Below are 17,561 nucleotides of genomic sequence, written 5' to 3' on the forward strand. Positions count from 1 at the left end.
CCCTGGCATATATCCCAGACCCCAGCCTGGGAGTTTCATTGGTTTGGACTCCAAATCCCAGCATGCAGGGTCCTGATCCCTTCTCAAGAGAAGGTTAAGACCACTTCAACAGGGTATTAAGTGGACTTCTAGAAAAGGAACCCATAGTCCGAGTTTTGCATGTGCTCCCAGGTTTTCTGTCTCCCCTGACATGTTCTCGGCCACCCAAGAGTGCTGTGCTTAATAAAACATGGGCATTTTAATTGGTTTAATTATAGTTACAATATTTAGTCAACTTACATTTGGCAAAGTAAAGTATATCATCTATCCTACTTTGGTGAGTCTCAACTTTTATATTTACACACACCATAACGAAGGAAAACTATAATTATAGAGTTTTGAATTCAATCAAAGAACCCAGAAAGACATAATATTAGCCTGGAAAGTCTGTGGCAACAAAAGAAGAATCTTCAGTTTTCTGTTGTAAAATATGTGTAGATTATTTTTAATGAGATGCCATAAATCAGTTTTACTTAGCATGAGGAGTTATTTTATTCAACTACATAATTAAGCAAAGTTCCATATTTCAGATATTCATTTATTACTATCACTTTGGATAATTCAGCCATGATCTTCTGTGTAGCAAGGATTTTTTAACTGTTTTTTTTCAACTATATATTTTTCCACTACTTTCCTTTCTTCTCCACTTCCCTTCTCTCATGATCCACATGCTCCATGTTTATTCAGATATTGTTTTTCTCTATGTCCTATGTAGAATAGATCCATGTATGTCTCTTGTAGGCTCCTTTTTGTTGTCTATTCTCTGGCATTGTGAATTGTAAGATGTTTGTCCTTTGTTTTATATCTAAAAGCCACTTAGGAGTGAGTACATATTATATTTGTCTTTCTGGGTCTGGGTTAACTCACTCTTTTATCATGTTTTTTAGATCCAGTAATTTGCCCATAAATTTCAAGATTCATTATTTTTATCCACTGTGTAGTACTCCATTGTGCAAATATACTATAATTTCTTTATCAATTCTTCAGTGGAGGGATTGTTTTCAGGTTCTGGCTGTGAAAAATAATGTTGCTGTGAACATAGTTGAGCACTTGTCCTTGCAGTATGGTTTAGCATCCATTGGGTACATAACCAAAAGTTGTATGGTTATGCTTTGAGATAGGTTGTTACCTTATTTTCTTTCTTTTTTATTTTTTGGTTTTTTTAAGACATTGTTTCTCTATAGCTTTGGAATGTGTACTGAAGTAGCCATTGTAAACCAGGCTAGCCTCAAAATCACAGAGATCTGCCTGTCTCTGCCTCTCAAGTGCAGGGATTAAACGCATATACCATCACCAGGTGGTTTGCCTCCTAATTTTCTGAGAAATCACCATATTGATATCCAAAGTGGCTATACAAGTGGAGGAGCGTTCCCTTAATCCCACATCCTCTCCAGTTTAAGTTGCCATCAGTTTTTTTTTTTTATCTTGGCTATTGTTACAGATGTAAGATGGAATCTCGGAGTTGTTTTGATTTTCATTTCTCTAAATGCTAAGGATGTTGGAAATTTCCCTAAGTTTCTCTCAGGCAATTTAGATTCACGTATTGAGAGTTCTCTGATTGGGTCTGCACCCCACTTTTTCTTGGATTATATCTTCTTTTGATGACCATTTTTTCAGTTCTTTGTATGTTTTGGAGATCAGTCCTCTGTCCAGTGGGGGATAGATGAAGATCTTTTTCCCATACTGTAGGCAATCTTTTTTGTATTGTTGATCATGTCCTTTGGTTCACAGAAATTTCTCAATATCAGGAGGTACCATTTATTAATTATTACTCTCAGTGTCTGTGCTGCTGGGGTTATATTTAGAAAATGGTCTCCTGTTCAAATGAGCTCAAATATACTTCCCACATTCTCCTTTTTTGTGATTCAATATGGTTGGTTTTATGTGGGCTTTTTGCTTTTTCATATGAAGTTGAGTATTTTTTTAAGGTTTTTGAAAAATTTTGCTGAGATTTACATGGGAATGGTATTGAACCAGTTGATTGCTTTTGGAAAGATTTTCATTTTTACTATATTAATTTCAACCTACCAAAGGGCATGGGAGATTTTCCCATTCTCTGGTCTCTCCTTCAGTTTCTTTCTTCCAGAGTGTAAAGTTATTGTCATACAGGTCTTCCAGTTCTTTAGAGTTATTCCACAATATTATATTTTATTTGTGGCTATTCTTAAGGGAGATGCTTTTATGATATAATAATTGTAGCCATCTTACTATTTCAAGAAAATATTCCTTGTAACCACCTTCTATCTTCCATCCTGATGACCACTCACAATATTCTGGTAACCATAATTATACCCCCAACTTATAACAGAAATTTTAAACAAAACAAACAAATGAACTCACATGAGATTTAACTCTTCATGCCTGTCATATTTCACTTCATGGTATCCCTCAGGCTTAAAAACTTTGTTAAAATATTTAGGTTTTCATGATTTACAACATGTTCAGTATTACTTTATAATTGTTATTCTGCAAATTTGGAGTACTTTCTCCCATTCTTTTCTGATTCTAAAAAAGATGAGTCTTAGTTTCTAAAAGTTTAGAATTTGATTACCATTTTTTAAAGAATCATATTATAACTATATTGCATTTCTCATTCATATTCTGTATTATATAATTAGTTTCTGAGTCAATCCTGAACAAGATAAGAGATGGGCTGGATTTTATACTGTGGGATTGGTTACATTTGTGCTGACTTGGAGAAGGGTAGAATTATGGGGCTTTATCACTTGGTTGTGTTTTAAGTGTGTTTCCTTCACTGGCACTTTTTAACGTTTGGCCTGTTTTCAGGGAGACATTGTTTCTTTACCAGTTCTAGATTCAGAGAAAAAGTCCTTTCCTTTGGCTCTGCTTTCAGGTCCAAAGTGTGTTTCTTTGACTAGCCCTTTCTCTCACCCATAGGCACAAAAATGGTTTTGCCCATTAGTGTGCTGGTTCAAACAAAATAAAAAGAGATATCATAGTGCTTGAACAGATTTTTACGCTATCCATTTTTTTCTAATAAATAATTGCTGTTGGTTTACTGACTATATGTGTGTTGGCTTAAGATGTTTTAAAAATAAGTTATGAAAAGCCCTCTGTTTCTTCCACAGGCCCAAATGATTAGGGTAATATGCATAAACTTTATTAGGTTGATTACACACAAAATTGATTACATACTCCTGTAAGTAGTACAAAACATTAAAACACTAAATTCACTTATAGAGTTTCACTATAGAATGATTTTTCTCATGATTTTGCAAAATACATACATTAAATTCAAAGAGTTTTTCTGCAAGATCATTTATTTTATGGATTTGAAGATGATTGTGACAAGAGTTTTACCACAGATTCCATTCACTGTTATCTCTCCAGTCTGTGTACTTTTATGGATTTGAAAATGAGTAAGACGTGAAAAGTCTTTCTTACACTAATATACATTCATAAAAATTCCCTACATTGTGTGTTATTTTATTACCATGAACAGTACAGTGGTTTCCAAAGGCTTAACCACACTGACTATATTCATAGGGGTTCTCTCTCCTGTGTGATCTTTTGTAAATCTGAAGATGACTGTGTTTTACAAAGGCCGTACCAAAATGATTACAATCATAGTGTTTCTCTCTACAATGTGTTTTTTATGCAATTGAAGATGACTGCAACTTGGAACGGCCTTATCACACTGATTACATTCATGGTGTTTCTATCCAGTATGTGTTCTTCAAAGCAATTGAAGATTACTGTGCGGGACAAAAGTCTTACAACACTGATAACATTCATAGTGTTTCCTTCTCTCCAGTATGTTTTCTTTTATGCAATTGAAGACTACTTTGGTGGGCAAAGACCTTGCCACATTGGTAACATTCATAGGGTTTCTCTCTAGTACGTGTTCTTTTATGATTTTGAAGAGCAATGTGTTGCGCAAATGCTTTACCACGCTGATTACATTCATAGGGTTTTGTTCCAGTATGTGTTCTTTTATGGTTTTGAAGACTTCTGTGGTGGGCAAAGGCCTTATCACATTGATTACATTCATAGGGTTTCTCTCCAGTATGTATTCTTTTATGCAGTTGCAGATGAATGTATTGGGCAAAGGCCTTACCACACTGATTACATTCATAGGGTTTCTCTCCAGTATGTGTTTTTTTATGATTTTGAAGACCACTGTGTTGGGCAAAGGCCTTACCACATTGATTACATTCATAGGGTTTCTCTCCAGTATGTGTTCTTTTATGCAATTGAAGACTACTGTGTCGGGCAAAGGCCTTACCACATTGATTACATTCATAGGGTTTCTCTCCAGTATGTGTTCTTTTATGCAGTTGCAGATAACTGTGTTGGGCAAAGGCCTTACCACATTGATTACATTCATAGGCTTTCTCTCTAGTATGTGTTCTTTTATGATTTTGAAGACTACTGTGGTGGGCAAATGCCTTACCACACTGATTACATTCATAGGGTTTTTCTCCAGTATGTGTTCTTTGATGACTTTGAAGACTATTGTGTTGGGCAAAGGCCTTACCACACTGATTACATTCATAGGGTTTCTCTCCAGTATGTGTTCTTTTGTGCAGTTGAAGATGACTGTGCCGAGCAAATGCCTTACCACATTGATTACATTCATAGGGTTTCTCCCCAGTATGTGTTCTTTTATGCAATTGAAGACTACTGTGCCGGGCAAAGGCCTTACCACACTGATTACATTCATAGGGTTTCTCTCCAGTATGTGTTCTTTTATGCAATCGAAGACTACTGTGTTGGGCAAAGGCCTTACCACACTGATTACATTCATAAGGTTTCTCTCCGGTATGTGTTCTTTTATGGAATCGAAGGCTACTGTGGTAGGCAAAGGCCTTACCACATTGATTACATTCATAAGGTTTCTCTCCAGTATGTGTCCTTTTATGCATTTGAAGATGATGGTGCTGGGCAAATGCCTTACCACAATGATTACATTCATAGGGTTTTTCTCCAGTATGTGTTCTTTGATGACTTTGAAGATTACTGTGTTTTGATATGGCCTTACCACACTGATTACATTCATAGGGTTTCTCTCCAGTATGTGTTCTTTTATGCTTTTGAAGATTACTTTGATGGGCAAAGGCCATACCACATTGATTACCTTCAAAGTGTTTCTCTTCAGTATGTGTTCTTTTATGCTTTTGAAAATCACTGTTTTCAGAAAAGGCCTTACCACACTGATTACATTCATAGGGTTTCTCTCCAGTATGTGTTCCTTTATGCAATTGAAGTTTACTGTGTTGGGCAAAGGCCTTACCACACTGATTACTTTCATAGGGTTTCTCTCCAGTATGTGTTCCTTTGTGCTTTCGAAGATCACTGTTTTCATCAAAGGCCTTACCACACTGATTACATTCATAGAGTTTCTCTCCAGGATGTATTCTCTTATGACTTTGATGAGTTTCATAAAGAACAAAGTCTTTATCATCTTGACTGTATTCATAGGGTTTTTTCCCAGTGTACTTTCTTTTAAGCACTTGAATATTACTGTGATAAGCAAAGGTTTTACCACACTGCTTACTTTTAGAGCATTTTTGCCCTATACGTGTTTTTTCATTCTGTAGAAGGTGAGTGTCATAAGGCAAGGCTTTAACACAGTGAGTATACACTGAAAGCTTGTTCTCTCCATTTTGATTCCTTTCAATCCTGCAAGGATAATTGGCACATTTAAAAGATTTACCACATTCAAGACACTGTTGAACCTTATATCTATATGAATTAATTTTATAACTTGATCCAATTCTAAAAGGAATTAGGTATTAAGATTTCATAACTCTGTTTAAAATTATGTTTGCTTTTTAATTAATGGTCAGGTTGCATCTAGGAATATGAGTATAATGATAAATTCCTTTGTTTCATGGTTTACCTTTTCACATTTACAAAAACATTTTATATTATTTTATTCACATTTTTTAAGACAACTGAATACACTAAGAGATTTACCAAAATTACTGCATTCATAAATTTTACTATACTGTGAATCATATATATTTGCAAAGTGAATTACGACATTCAGAACTATCTGCACAAACCTAGAACTCATGTGGCATTTTTGTAATGTTTATATATTAATAATGATGCTAGAAAACCATCAGTATTGTATACTTGAATCAAATTCAACAAGTATACTCTACATGGGAACTACTGCTGATCTTTTTTTTGTCCTCAAGTAGATGTATGTTAAATCTTTCCATATCCCTATGCTCATAAGCTTATATACACATAGGAAAGAATAATTCACAGATATGAAATTGAGGTATAAGGATTTGTGAGGATTTAATAACCTTCTATGCACTTAAAGCTGTGCTTATTTGCATTGCTGCTTTTATTTAAAAGTTCTAGGAAAAATGCAATTTCATCAGAGGCACATTGTTATCAACTTGCACATGAAAATTACCTTGCATGTCTTCTAGAACATTGCCAACATTCTTCAGTGTTATGGTCTTCCCAAATGAAACCTGAAATCAGGACCAGAATATATGTCATATCATTTAACAATGTTCAAATTTAGCTTATTATCTTAAGTGCACCTAAGAACTATGACTGCTTTATTCCCCTCATTCTTCTTTCTAAATCAAATTGCAGAAAAACATCCTTAACCAAGGAAAAGTTGTTTCCATACTTTGAAACATGATGGGAATTCAATTTTACCTATAGAAATGAGGTTCCTGTAGGTCTCCAGCATTACATCTTTATAGAGATTCTTCTGGGAAGGATTCAGCAAATCCCACTCTTCCTCAGTGAAGTTGACATACACATCATCATAGGTCACTGCCTTCTAAAATATACCACACATGTGTAAAATGGAAAGCATGACAGTGATAACGTTGGAAATGCATACTTCTTTTAGAGTATAGACATATGATTCTGGTGTTCCTTACTCTTATTCCATGACATAGACAGTCACTTTTGAAGGAAATTGAAAAGCAAAGTAAACTCTGTCATTTCTGTACTCTTTATATGGGCTATCACCTCAGAAGAGCTATGTCTATTGACAGAAAGAGACAACAGAAAAGATCAACAGTATATAGTATGCATGAGAAAATTGTATGAAGAGTTACAGACCACACAAAAAAAGTAATATGGACACACTGGGTTTATTGTGTCTTCAACCACAACACTCAGAAAACAGAGGTGGATAAGTTGAATGCCAGTCAAGCCTATGCAATCAGGTCCAGGACAGGTGGAAGGAGACATTAAGACACTGTCCCCATTGCAAAATCAGTGAAACAGACAAATGGAACAGAAGGAACTGAAAGACACTTATTGAAGTTCTTGCAAATAATTTTGCATTCACTCCTGTTCTGTATTCATCTTCCAGCTATCTAAGTGCCATAATTTAAACTGTAATTCCAATAACATTTTGTAGAATGAAACTTCATGTATATAGCAGTTAAAATGGACAGATGAAAACACTAGAAATATAAATGTTGGTCATTAATAATCAACACAGGGCTGGTGAGAGGGCAGAGTAATTCAGAGTTCTTGCTGGTCTTGAGTGGTGGTGAGCACATTTTCCAGTACTTACATGGGGATCACAAATTTCCATTGTTCCATGATCAAGAATTCTGAGATCTTTTGATCACCTTGATAACCAGGTACACATGTAATGAATATCCATGCAGACATATAAAATTGTCATATTGATTTAAAAAAAATCAAGTCAAGAATAACAAGCCAGACGAATTTCATGTACTTGTAATTAAGTGACTCAGAATGCTCAGGCAGTATTAATGTCATAAATACCTGATATCCTGGGAATCAGAGTGAAACCCTCTTTCAAATTTTAAAATTCAAGATACACATGAAGCTCAGCACAGCAGCATATACTTGACATATAAAAATCCTATATTCCAAGGCTATCACCCTATAAAATAAAAATGAATAGAGCCAGAAATGATGCCCCCCTTTACGTTCAGGAATTTGGAGCCACACAGTAGGGGTTACTTAGACAAGCAAACAAAATAATTAAAATAGCAGGTTGCCAAACTCTGTAAAAGCAACTGTTTCTGCTATATCTCATTTTTACTTATAGAATAAAGGTAAGATATATAGAATATATAGATCAAGCCTATAATGATAGCAAAATCATTTCAGTATAAGTAAAAAATTGTCAAATTAATGACAAACACAAAATAGTAAATATAAATGTCAGGAAATAGTTGAGGGTATTGAGACTCACCACATACTGTGAGGAATTTCATCTAGGCAGGCTTCTCCTACTAAAGATTCACAGGAAATTGAAAGAAAGTCACCAAGGAGAGGAACTTTTTCAAATACATGATCTTTTCTGGGAGGTTTTTCATTCAATAAGTACATTTTGACCCCAGTCATTATTGATTCATGGTCAACAATGGAAAAATTGCATTTAGTCATTTCAAGAATAGACATTTAATGATCCTCATCTGTAATGGTCCCTACACTGTCCAAATGTGTAATGTCCCCTCTGGCACTCAGGACAATCTGTTGACAACAATATCTTATAAAACCTGAAAACATGTTACCTCTTCCTAACATCAATGGCACAAAATAACATTAACATTCCAAAAGAGAAAAATAAACACACAGTAAGGGATGATTGGACCAAGGCAAGACTGAAGCAGAGCAAGACAAACGTCAAATCCTGTACCTCTCTGGTCAAATGTATGGGCTTCAGTTTCAAATGACTTAAAAGGCCCTATCCTTGCAACTTCTCATGCATTTCTCTCTTTGGTAACTTCCACTCACTATAACCATCTAGGTCTCCATAAAAGTTGTGTCATAAGTTAGGTATCTTAACATCTTTGGGCTCTAAATGTAACCCAGTATGCTGTGAAATAACATATTTAACTGTGATATATTTATTTATGCTGTGGAACATTTGTTTTAATCATGCAAAGAAGTGCTGCATTGGTTTAGTTGTGTGACATTGTGAAGCTTTGCCTATTTAAAATACCTAGTTGGTCTAAAAAAGAATTGAATGACCAATTGCAGGACAAAGGAAAAAAGAATAAATGGTAGGAAAAATCTGGGAGGATTAAAGAAGAGGCAGCATAAGGAGAGAACAACAGGAGCCTTTAATCCAGCTACACAGCAAGCCATGGAGTAAGAAATAAAGAGAGGAATAAAGATAAAGGCCAGGGGGAAATGTAGAGAGAACAATTAAATTAAAAACAACCTGCCTTGAAACAAGCTAAAGTCAAGTATTTATAAGAAAAAAATAAGCCTTCATGTGTGAAATTTAATTGTGAACTGGGTGGCAGGCCCTAAAGGAACAAGGGAGTAAAAGAAACAACCAACAACACCACACCCAGCTTCAATCCTCACAGCTTCATGCAATGAACTCTCACTGTCTCCTCATTGGGCTTCTGACTCTGCCAAACACAGATGCCTGAAACAATGGTAAACTGTAACCATAAACTAAATATCCATGATCCTAAATTTTGATTCTTTCTTGTTCCCAAGACCAACACATTACTGGTGATCCTGAGAAGTAGGGTTATTTTTTAACTGCAAAGAACACTAATGAGCTTGGACCACAAGTGTAGAAGGTTTGGAATGAAGTAGCTTCCTGAGACCGAGTCAGTTTGCTCAACCATCTTTAAATTGAAGGTTTATGTGTATGGAGTCTTACCCTTAGGGTACCTTGATAAGCTTCCAGTTCAGAGCAATGGCTGTTTCTATAATGATGATAAACTCTTTGAAAAATCCTGCCTGTATTAACACATAAATGCCCTTTGAAACTACCTTTTTATTTTCATTTATTTCTGCCCTACTTGTTTTTTTTTTTTACTATACAGCTAAGTAAGTTATCAGTGATAACCATTGATTGTCTTAAATGAACCGCCATTCTGAGCTCTTCTAACTTCAGAATAAGGCTTCTTTTGACACTGAAAATGGTGGTTCAAAGGAAGACCAGAGATACTTCTAAGAAGGACCAAAAATAGTTCATTTTAACTAGCCCTGACTACTACCTGTTTCAAGGTTGTGAAATTTACTCTACAGGATTGCATTCTTTAAGTTTCATTTTATATGTATGGATGTTTGCCCAAATGTGTCTGTGTCAAGACCTGCAGAGGCAGAAGAGGGAATCAGATCCCTTCAACTTGAGTTACAGGAGTTCTAGCAACATGATTCTGCTGTCTTCAAAAACAACCATTGCTCTTAATTTCTAAGCTATCTCTTAAGCCACATTTTTATTAAAAGTCTATTTTTACACATTTAAATTAAAATATATTACATCTCTTTAACCTCTTGTGTCCTCTCTCTATCCCTTTCCAAATATTTCTCTTCCAATTCCTTCATTGTTAAGTATGTACTAATAAGTTTGGACAAATATGTGAATAGAATCTACTGGGTCCATTTCTGTTCGTTGTGTGTTGTGGTTTCAGGACTGAACATGTTCATTTAAACACACAAATAAAGAGTTCATCCATGTCTGAAGCTAATTTACAAACTTGCAGTAAAATTTTACTTGTTTTTGAGCAATATAAGTCTTATCTGTCTTTGACATAAAACATTATTAAAACTATGTCATGAGTATTTATTAATATTTATGTATTTTTAATATTATTACGTATATGTACACGTGAAGAAAACCTACTTAAAACATAGAGTCACCCACAAACCTTTTTCTTTAACATTTGCCAATCTGATGCCCTAAGGCCAGAAGAATGCACCAGATCTTCAGAACCTACAAATACAGGGAGGACTGTCAAATCTGATGTGTGTGCTAGGAATCAAAGATGGGTACCCAAGAGGACTAGTACTCGTGAGACAACTCTCTGGGTCCCACTTATGTCATTACAATTCTGCAGGTGAAGGTGACTCACTCTTCCTTCTGTCTCTTATCACTTGAAAGATAAAGTCACCTCTGGATGGTTGCCAAAGGATCCAATGGACAGAATGTGAATGGAATTTGTATATTCCTTTTTATTTTCATTGTTAAGACAGCTCTCTCTGTGTGAGTAAAGATAAAAAAAAAAAAAGGATGGTTGAATTCAGTCTAAGTCCAGACAAATTTTATTAGGAAAAGTTTCAGAATTTGAAGTAGGCTTTCTTCTAGGACTTTTTTGAGACAGAATATGTCTACATAAACATGTATGCCAGGAATTTATTATGGGGAACAAGCTGGCCTCAAACCCTCAAACTCACTGAGATTGGCCCCACCCACACTCCTGTGTACAGTGATTACAGCTGTACACCTCTAATTCCAGCTGAAATATATATTTTAAAACACATATCATTGAATGAGAGAAAAAAGAATAAAATGAGCTTTAAAGGGTAGCATGATTGCTTTGATGAATGTCAATATTCAGTCTAAGAGTGAGTAAGTAATAAGTCAAAGCCACAGCACAAGCATTCATAAGTTGTATTAAGCTTCTGGGTCAATTGTTTACGAAGTGGCTGCTGTGTATTTGAGAGTTTTTGGTGGGGGCAGAGACATCCATCTAAAAAAGGCACCCAATGAAATGATAGGATAAAAGTGTAGATTATTGAATCTTCTCTTTACCCTTATAATATGCTAAGCAATATGGCTATGGATAAAGACTTGGCTTTGACATCTGGATCCACCTGATTCCTTAGCTTTCTAGGAGTCTAGCCTCATGGTTGAGGTACTGGCAGGAACCATGGTTACTGCCACAATTCTATGGAGTTTCAAGGTCCTTAGCACCACCAAGAAGAATGATGGTAACTGTACATAGATACCATTTAAGTGTTTGGTGTGGTGCTTCTTCAAAGGGCTGCAAGGTTTTTACAGCTAAAACTGAGTCAGGAGGCTTCTCTTAAATGAGCAACACTTGCCTCTATCAGAGCCCAGCTAAGAAAATGTTGATACCAAGAAACCACAGTTAACTCTGTTCTTTTGTGTCTTGAATTAATTTCCAAGCTCTCTCTGGTTTAAATTGGATTTAGTTATTCATGTCGACAACATTTGTTAACAGAGGTTTCTGTTTCACCTGGTCCTATAGTCATTCAGTCCCCCAAAATCAAAGCTCTACATTAATTATAAACTGGTGTTTCTATTAGTTCATGCTTCCTATTAACCCTTACATCCTACAATCACCCATAAGTCTTATCTGTGTCAGTGACATGGCTTGGTACCTTTTATCAGCTAGGCAATCTCATTTATGTCCTCTGCCTCTGGGTGATAACTGCAGGCTGAACCTTTCCTCTTCCCAGAATTCTCCTGCTCTGATCAGCCCTGCCTATACTTCCTGCTTGGTGATCCAGCATATACTTCCCGCATGGCCAGTGGCCAATGAGCATTTTGTTAAAACAATACAATTGACAAGACTTTAAAAAGTCCATGACCCTTGTCTCACAGCAAACTTCCTTTAATTTACAATCAGAAATAATAGGTAAGGAACAGTTCAAAAGTACCCGAATTACATGATCAAATATTTGTACCTGATTTCAGTCTAGGAGAAAAAGTAGCAAGAGAAGTATAAATAATAGTCCCTAAAGGGAACAGGTAAATTGATCATAGTTCTTGATTCAAAGACATCAGAATTTTGGTTTTTAAACTCTTCTTAGTATTTTTATCTATTATACCAAAAAAAGGAAACACATTTGTGGCAATTGGGAATGTCCATATGTCCTTTCCATAGAAGACATATAGTTTTACCTTTGGAAAATTTCCTTTGGAAATGATATGGAAGCTGAGAGGAGTTCACCATGGTGATAGAAGGGGACAGTGACAGTAAAGACATGACATGAATGGGAAGTTTGTAAACCTTCTTCAAATCTAGTACCAATGCATCAACTCTCCCTAGATTTTATGTTTCATACAGAAGTTTAAGAGAACACACAGATTCTAATTCATGCAAAATTACATCTGAAAACTCAGTCAGTTAAAACAATCCCCCTTTTATTCAGAATGAATATCTTAGGATATCTAGTACAACAATGGCCCCATTTCTCCTGTGTGGTTATACAAGTATAAAGACAGTTTCTATTGTATGAAATCAAACAATACATATTACCATATTTTCACACACACACAAGGATATAAAGAAATGCATGTTTGGCCAGGAAGTGGTGATGCATGCTTTAAACTCCTGTACCTGGGCAGAAGAAACAGGCAGATCTCTGTGAGTTTGAGAACAGCCTGCTGTATAGTTTGAGTCCCAGCAGAGCCTGACATACACAGAGAAACCTTCTCTTGGAAAACCCACTAAAGCCTTGTTGGCCGAGAAGGGTGATGTACACCTTTCATCCCAGCACTCTGTAGGCAGAGACAGGTGGAGCTCTGTGAGTTTGAGGTCAACCTGGTCTACAAGAGCAAGTTCCAGGCCAGGCTCTAAAACTCCCTGAAACCCTGTCTTGAAAAACCAAAAAAAAAAAAAAAAAAAAAAAAAAAACCCAACAAAAACAAAAACCAAAAAGACTTCAAAGATACAGAAAACCCCTGTCTTGAGAAAATGAAAAGCAAAGAAACAAGCAATAAGTGGAGAAACTTAAAAACTGAAGTTTAAGAAATACACTCATGATACATTGGACCCTGAATTCTACAAGTCCCACTCTGCCCAAATATTCCATTACACCCCTGCAAACCCCTGCCACAACCTCAATGGAACTCTGAAACACAGCCTGCTACTACACAGAGGGGACCATGCAGCAGGACACCCCACTCTCTAGGCTCTCCATACCAGAGCAAAATCCCAGGACACCTCCCAGTGGCCTCAGTTTCCCTAGCAAGCCAGCATGTTAGTTTCCTGAAAGTAGGCTGCTCCAATACCTCCATCCCTTCCATTGAACCTTGAAAGCAACAAGTCCCACTCTGCCCCAAGCCCTCCTATCCATGCACCCCCAACCTAAGTGGAACTCTGAAGCACAGCCTGCTATTACACAGAAAAGACCAAGGGGTGAGTGATAACCTGACCAGGAGGACAACGTCCCTAGGAATTCCATACTGGGGCAAAACTCTGGGCTCAAACACCACCTGCTTCAGTTCACGTGACAGCCAACAGGGAAGTTTCCTCCAGGTGTGCTGCTCAAACACCCCCACACCATCCATCAGACCCTGAAAGCTACAAGTCTCACTCCACCACCAAAACCCCCCATGCTACCTCCCAGCCACTTGCAACTTCAGAGGAACATTAAAACACAAGATGCAACTTCACAGGGTGGACCAAGACATGGACCCTGAAGCACAAGCTGTGACTGGACAGACTGGATCAAGAGAGTGACTCAGACATGCAGACCAAAGAACAGGCTAAGAGAGAGTGCAAAGACTGACCTCAGTGGCATGGCTCTCTGAAACACCGAGTTGGCCAAGAACAGGTCACAAAGACAAAACAACCACTTCAAGGTTTGAACCAAGAGGCAAAGACAGTACCTGGTACCAACTGAAGGATGAGATGGGTAGGTGCCAATGCAAGAATTCATCCAACATCATAACACCAGAACTCAGTGGTCATACTACAGGAAGATGTAATCATACAAACCCAGCAGAAGCAAAAATAAAATAATTTTCAATGTAACTTTGTGAGGATGATGCGGTTCCCAACGTAAGTATAGGAGGATGATGAAGGAAATAAAGATTCCCTTAATGAAATCAAGGAAAAGACAAACAAAAAATTGGAAGACATCAATAAATCTCTCAAAGAAAACAAGAAAAAACAATCAAACACATGAAACAAATGACTCAAGACTTGACTGAATTAGAGGCTACAACGGAAACAAATGAAGGGAATTCTGTATATGGAAACTCTGGGTAAACAAAAGGGACCTACAGCAGGAAGTGTAACCAACAGAATACAAGAGGTAGAAGAGAGGATCTCAGGTGCTGAAGATACTATAGAGGAAATCAAATCATTGGTCAAAGAAAACAATAATCCAACAAATACCTTACACCAAACATCCTGGAAATCTGGAACACCATGAAAAAAATTAAAACCTAAGAATAATAAGGATAGAAGAAAGAGAACAACACCAACTCAAAGGCACAGAAACTATACTCAACAAAAAAATAATAGATAAAAACCTTTCCCAACCCAAAAAAGAATAAATCTATGAAGGTACAAGAAGCTTAGAGAATACCAAACTAGGATTCTCCAAATTTGGCATATGAAAGTTGACAAGAAAGATGTTTGTACACACAGCACCCTGCTCCCAATTCTCTAAGCGGATTAAGCCCAAAGGGAAAAGTTATTTAGAGGCCTGTCCTTAGGTCTAGGAATTCACAGGACTGATGGGAATATGGCGGCAGGTTCCTGCACGGATCCCAGAAGGACACAATACTGTCTCCTGCACCTCAGCCTCTGCTCCTCCCCATCTGGAGACAGCATCCCCCCTCAGCCCCCCCAGTACCCCCCTCAACTCCCACCCCACCCCCACCCCCGCTCACCATGTTGTGGTTTCTCAGCTTGACAAAACTCTCAGTTTATCATCTCCTGGCAGCAGCAACTTCACCACAACAAAGGAAACCACTGGTGCCAGCTCCTCTGCAAAATGGTGCTGGGAAGAGCCCTGCATGACTTCTGACTGGCAGGTCATCTGGAGGGCATGATTGGCTAGTGCGACCTGAGTGAAAAGAACACCTCCCACAGGGCTAAAGTGTACTTAAAGAGATAGCACACAGGTTTCTGGCCATTCCATCCACCTGAGTCAAAGATCTCTTCTTGATTGGCCAAGATAGGCATTTCAATAGCACTTGCCCCTGGCTATAAAAGCAGACGCCATCACAATCTTGCACTCCATAGGAACGTTCCCTTTTACCTCCAGGACACAACATGGCCAGCTAGCTTGTACAGTGCACTGTGCTGTGCTAGGTGGGTGCAGGGATTCCCTGTCCCAAAGGGGAAAGAATGCCCAGAATATTAACAGCTAAAGACAATTTTGAGGTCACAAAAGGAGATGTTTGTTCTGTGGCTTCATGCTGAGGTCAGATGAAATGAAGAAACTTTGTACATGGTTTTCACAGATATTTCACACAACAGAAAAGAGAAAAGCAGGAGCCAGATCTCAAACAAGATGGTAGGTCTTTCCCCCATCAGAAGGCTGGATGATGGCTCCTTTGCTTCATGAGTTTTATTACTGAAACTTGAAGCAAACTCCAGGAAAATGAATAATAATAAAAAGAGTAATGTTCATGGAAATGTGAATATGTAGAGAATAATGGAGCTGGAAGGAATGTCTTCACAAGCACTATTGTTAGCCTGCACATCTTCCTCCATGGTCAGGTGAATAAAATATACAACTGCAATATTCAAGATTCTCTGCATGAACAGGACAGGTAGAATGAAGCTCAACATGTACCTAAAAAGTGGGCTTATTACAATGTCTCACAAGCTGTGTTTCAGGTTGTCTAAAAATAGCTACTTATAAATGACAATTGAAGGATCCAGTAGATTTCTTCTCAGCCTTTTAGGAAGTTGCATTCTTACACTTCCTCTTTACTTAATTAACATTATTTCATTCCTGGAACTCTGAGGGGGTTGAAGACTACACAGTTATTATCATAGTTTACTATTTTTTTAAAATCAGACTCAGAAAAGAAAATCACTACAGTGGTATAAATTGTATAAGTTTTAAAGACATCAAAGGTTGTTTTTGATAGTAATGCTAGTGAAGATATAAAGTGAATGAGGTATAAGATTTTGGATTCACAAAGGTCTTTCACTTCCTTGGTTAGAGTTACCCCAAGATATTTTATGCTATTTGTGACTATCATGAAAGGTGATGTTTCTCTGATTTCCCTTTCTGCTTCTTTATCCTTTGTGTATCGGAGGGCAACTGATTTTTTGGAGTTGATCTTGCATCCTGCCACATTACTAAAGGTATTTATCAACTGTAGGAGTTCTTTGGTAGAGTTTTTGGGGTCGCTTATGTACACTATCATATCATCTGCAAATAACAAAAGTTTAGCTTGATCCTTTCCAATTTGAATCCCTTGATACCCTTATGTTGTCTTATTGCTATTGCTAGAATTTCAAGCACTATATTGAAGAGGTATGGAGAGAGTGGACAGCCTTGTCTTGTTCCTGATTTTAGTGGAATGGCTTTGAGTTACTCTCCATTCAGTTTGATGTTAGCTGATGGCTTGCTGTATATTGCTTTTATTATATTTAGGTATGATCCTTGTAAACCCAATCTCTCCAACACCTTTATCATAAAGGGGTGTTGAATTTTGTCAAATGCTTTTTCAGCATCCAATGAAATGATCATATGGTTTTTTTCTTTCAGTTTATTTATATGATGGATTACATTGATAGATTTGCATATGTTGAACCAGCCCTGCATCTCTGGGATGAAGCCTACTTGATCATAATGGATAATTTTTCTAATGTATTCTTGGATTCGGTTTGCCAGTATTTTATTGAGTATTTTAGCGTCAATGTTCATGAGTGAGATTGGCCTGTAATTCTCTTTCTTGGTTGTGTCTTTGTGTGGTTTTGGTATCAGGGTAACTGTAGCTTCATAAAAAGAGTTTGGCAATGATTCTTCTGTTTCTATATTGTGAAATACATTAAGGAGTATAGGTATTAGCTCTTCCTGGAAGTTCTGGTAGAATTCTGCATTGAAACCATGTGGTCCTGGGC

At 37.1% G+C, this 17,561-nt stretch overlaps 1 protein-coding gene across 1 annotated transcript in view; it reads right to left on the minus strand.

The window, feature by feature from the left end:
* Positions 1–453: 453 nt before the first annotated feature.
* LOC148117686 (uncharacterized) overlaps positions 454–17,561 on the minus strand; it is a 41,305-nt gene continuing 24,197 nt past the window's right edge. The window contains exons 2-4 of the mRNA XM_087902448.1: positions 6,688–6,814; positions 6,434–6,494; positions 454–5,682 (exon numbers count right to left, since the gene is read on the minus strand). Of these exons, the coding sequence (XP_087758574.1) occupies positions 3,792–5,682; positions 6,434–6,494; positions 6,688–6,814 (2,079 nt within the window). The 3' untranslated portion in view covers positions 454–3,791. The remainder of the gene's footprint in view (positions 5,683–6,433; positions 6,495–6,687; positions 6,815–17,561) is intronic.

This window comes from Myodes glareolus, chromosome 27 (genome assembly GCF_982192425.1).
Source record: "Myodes glareolus chromosome 27, mMyoGla1.1, whole genome shotgun sequence".
NCBI lineage: Eukaryota > Metazoa > Chordata > Mammalia > Rodentia > Cricetidae > Myodes > Myodes glareolus.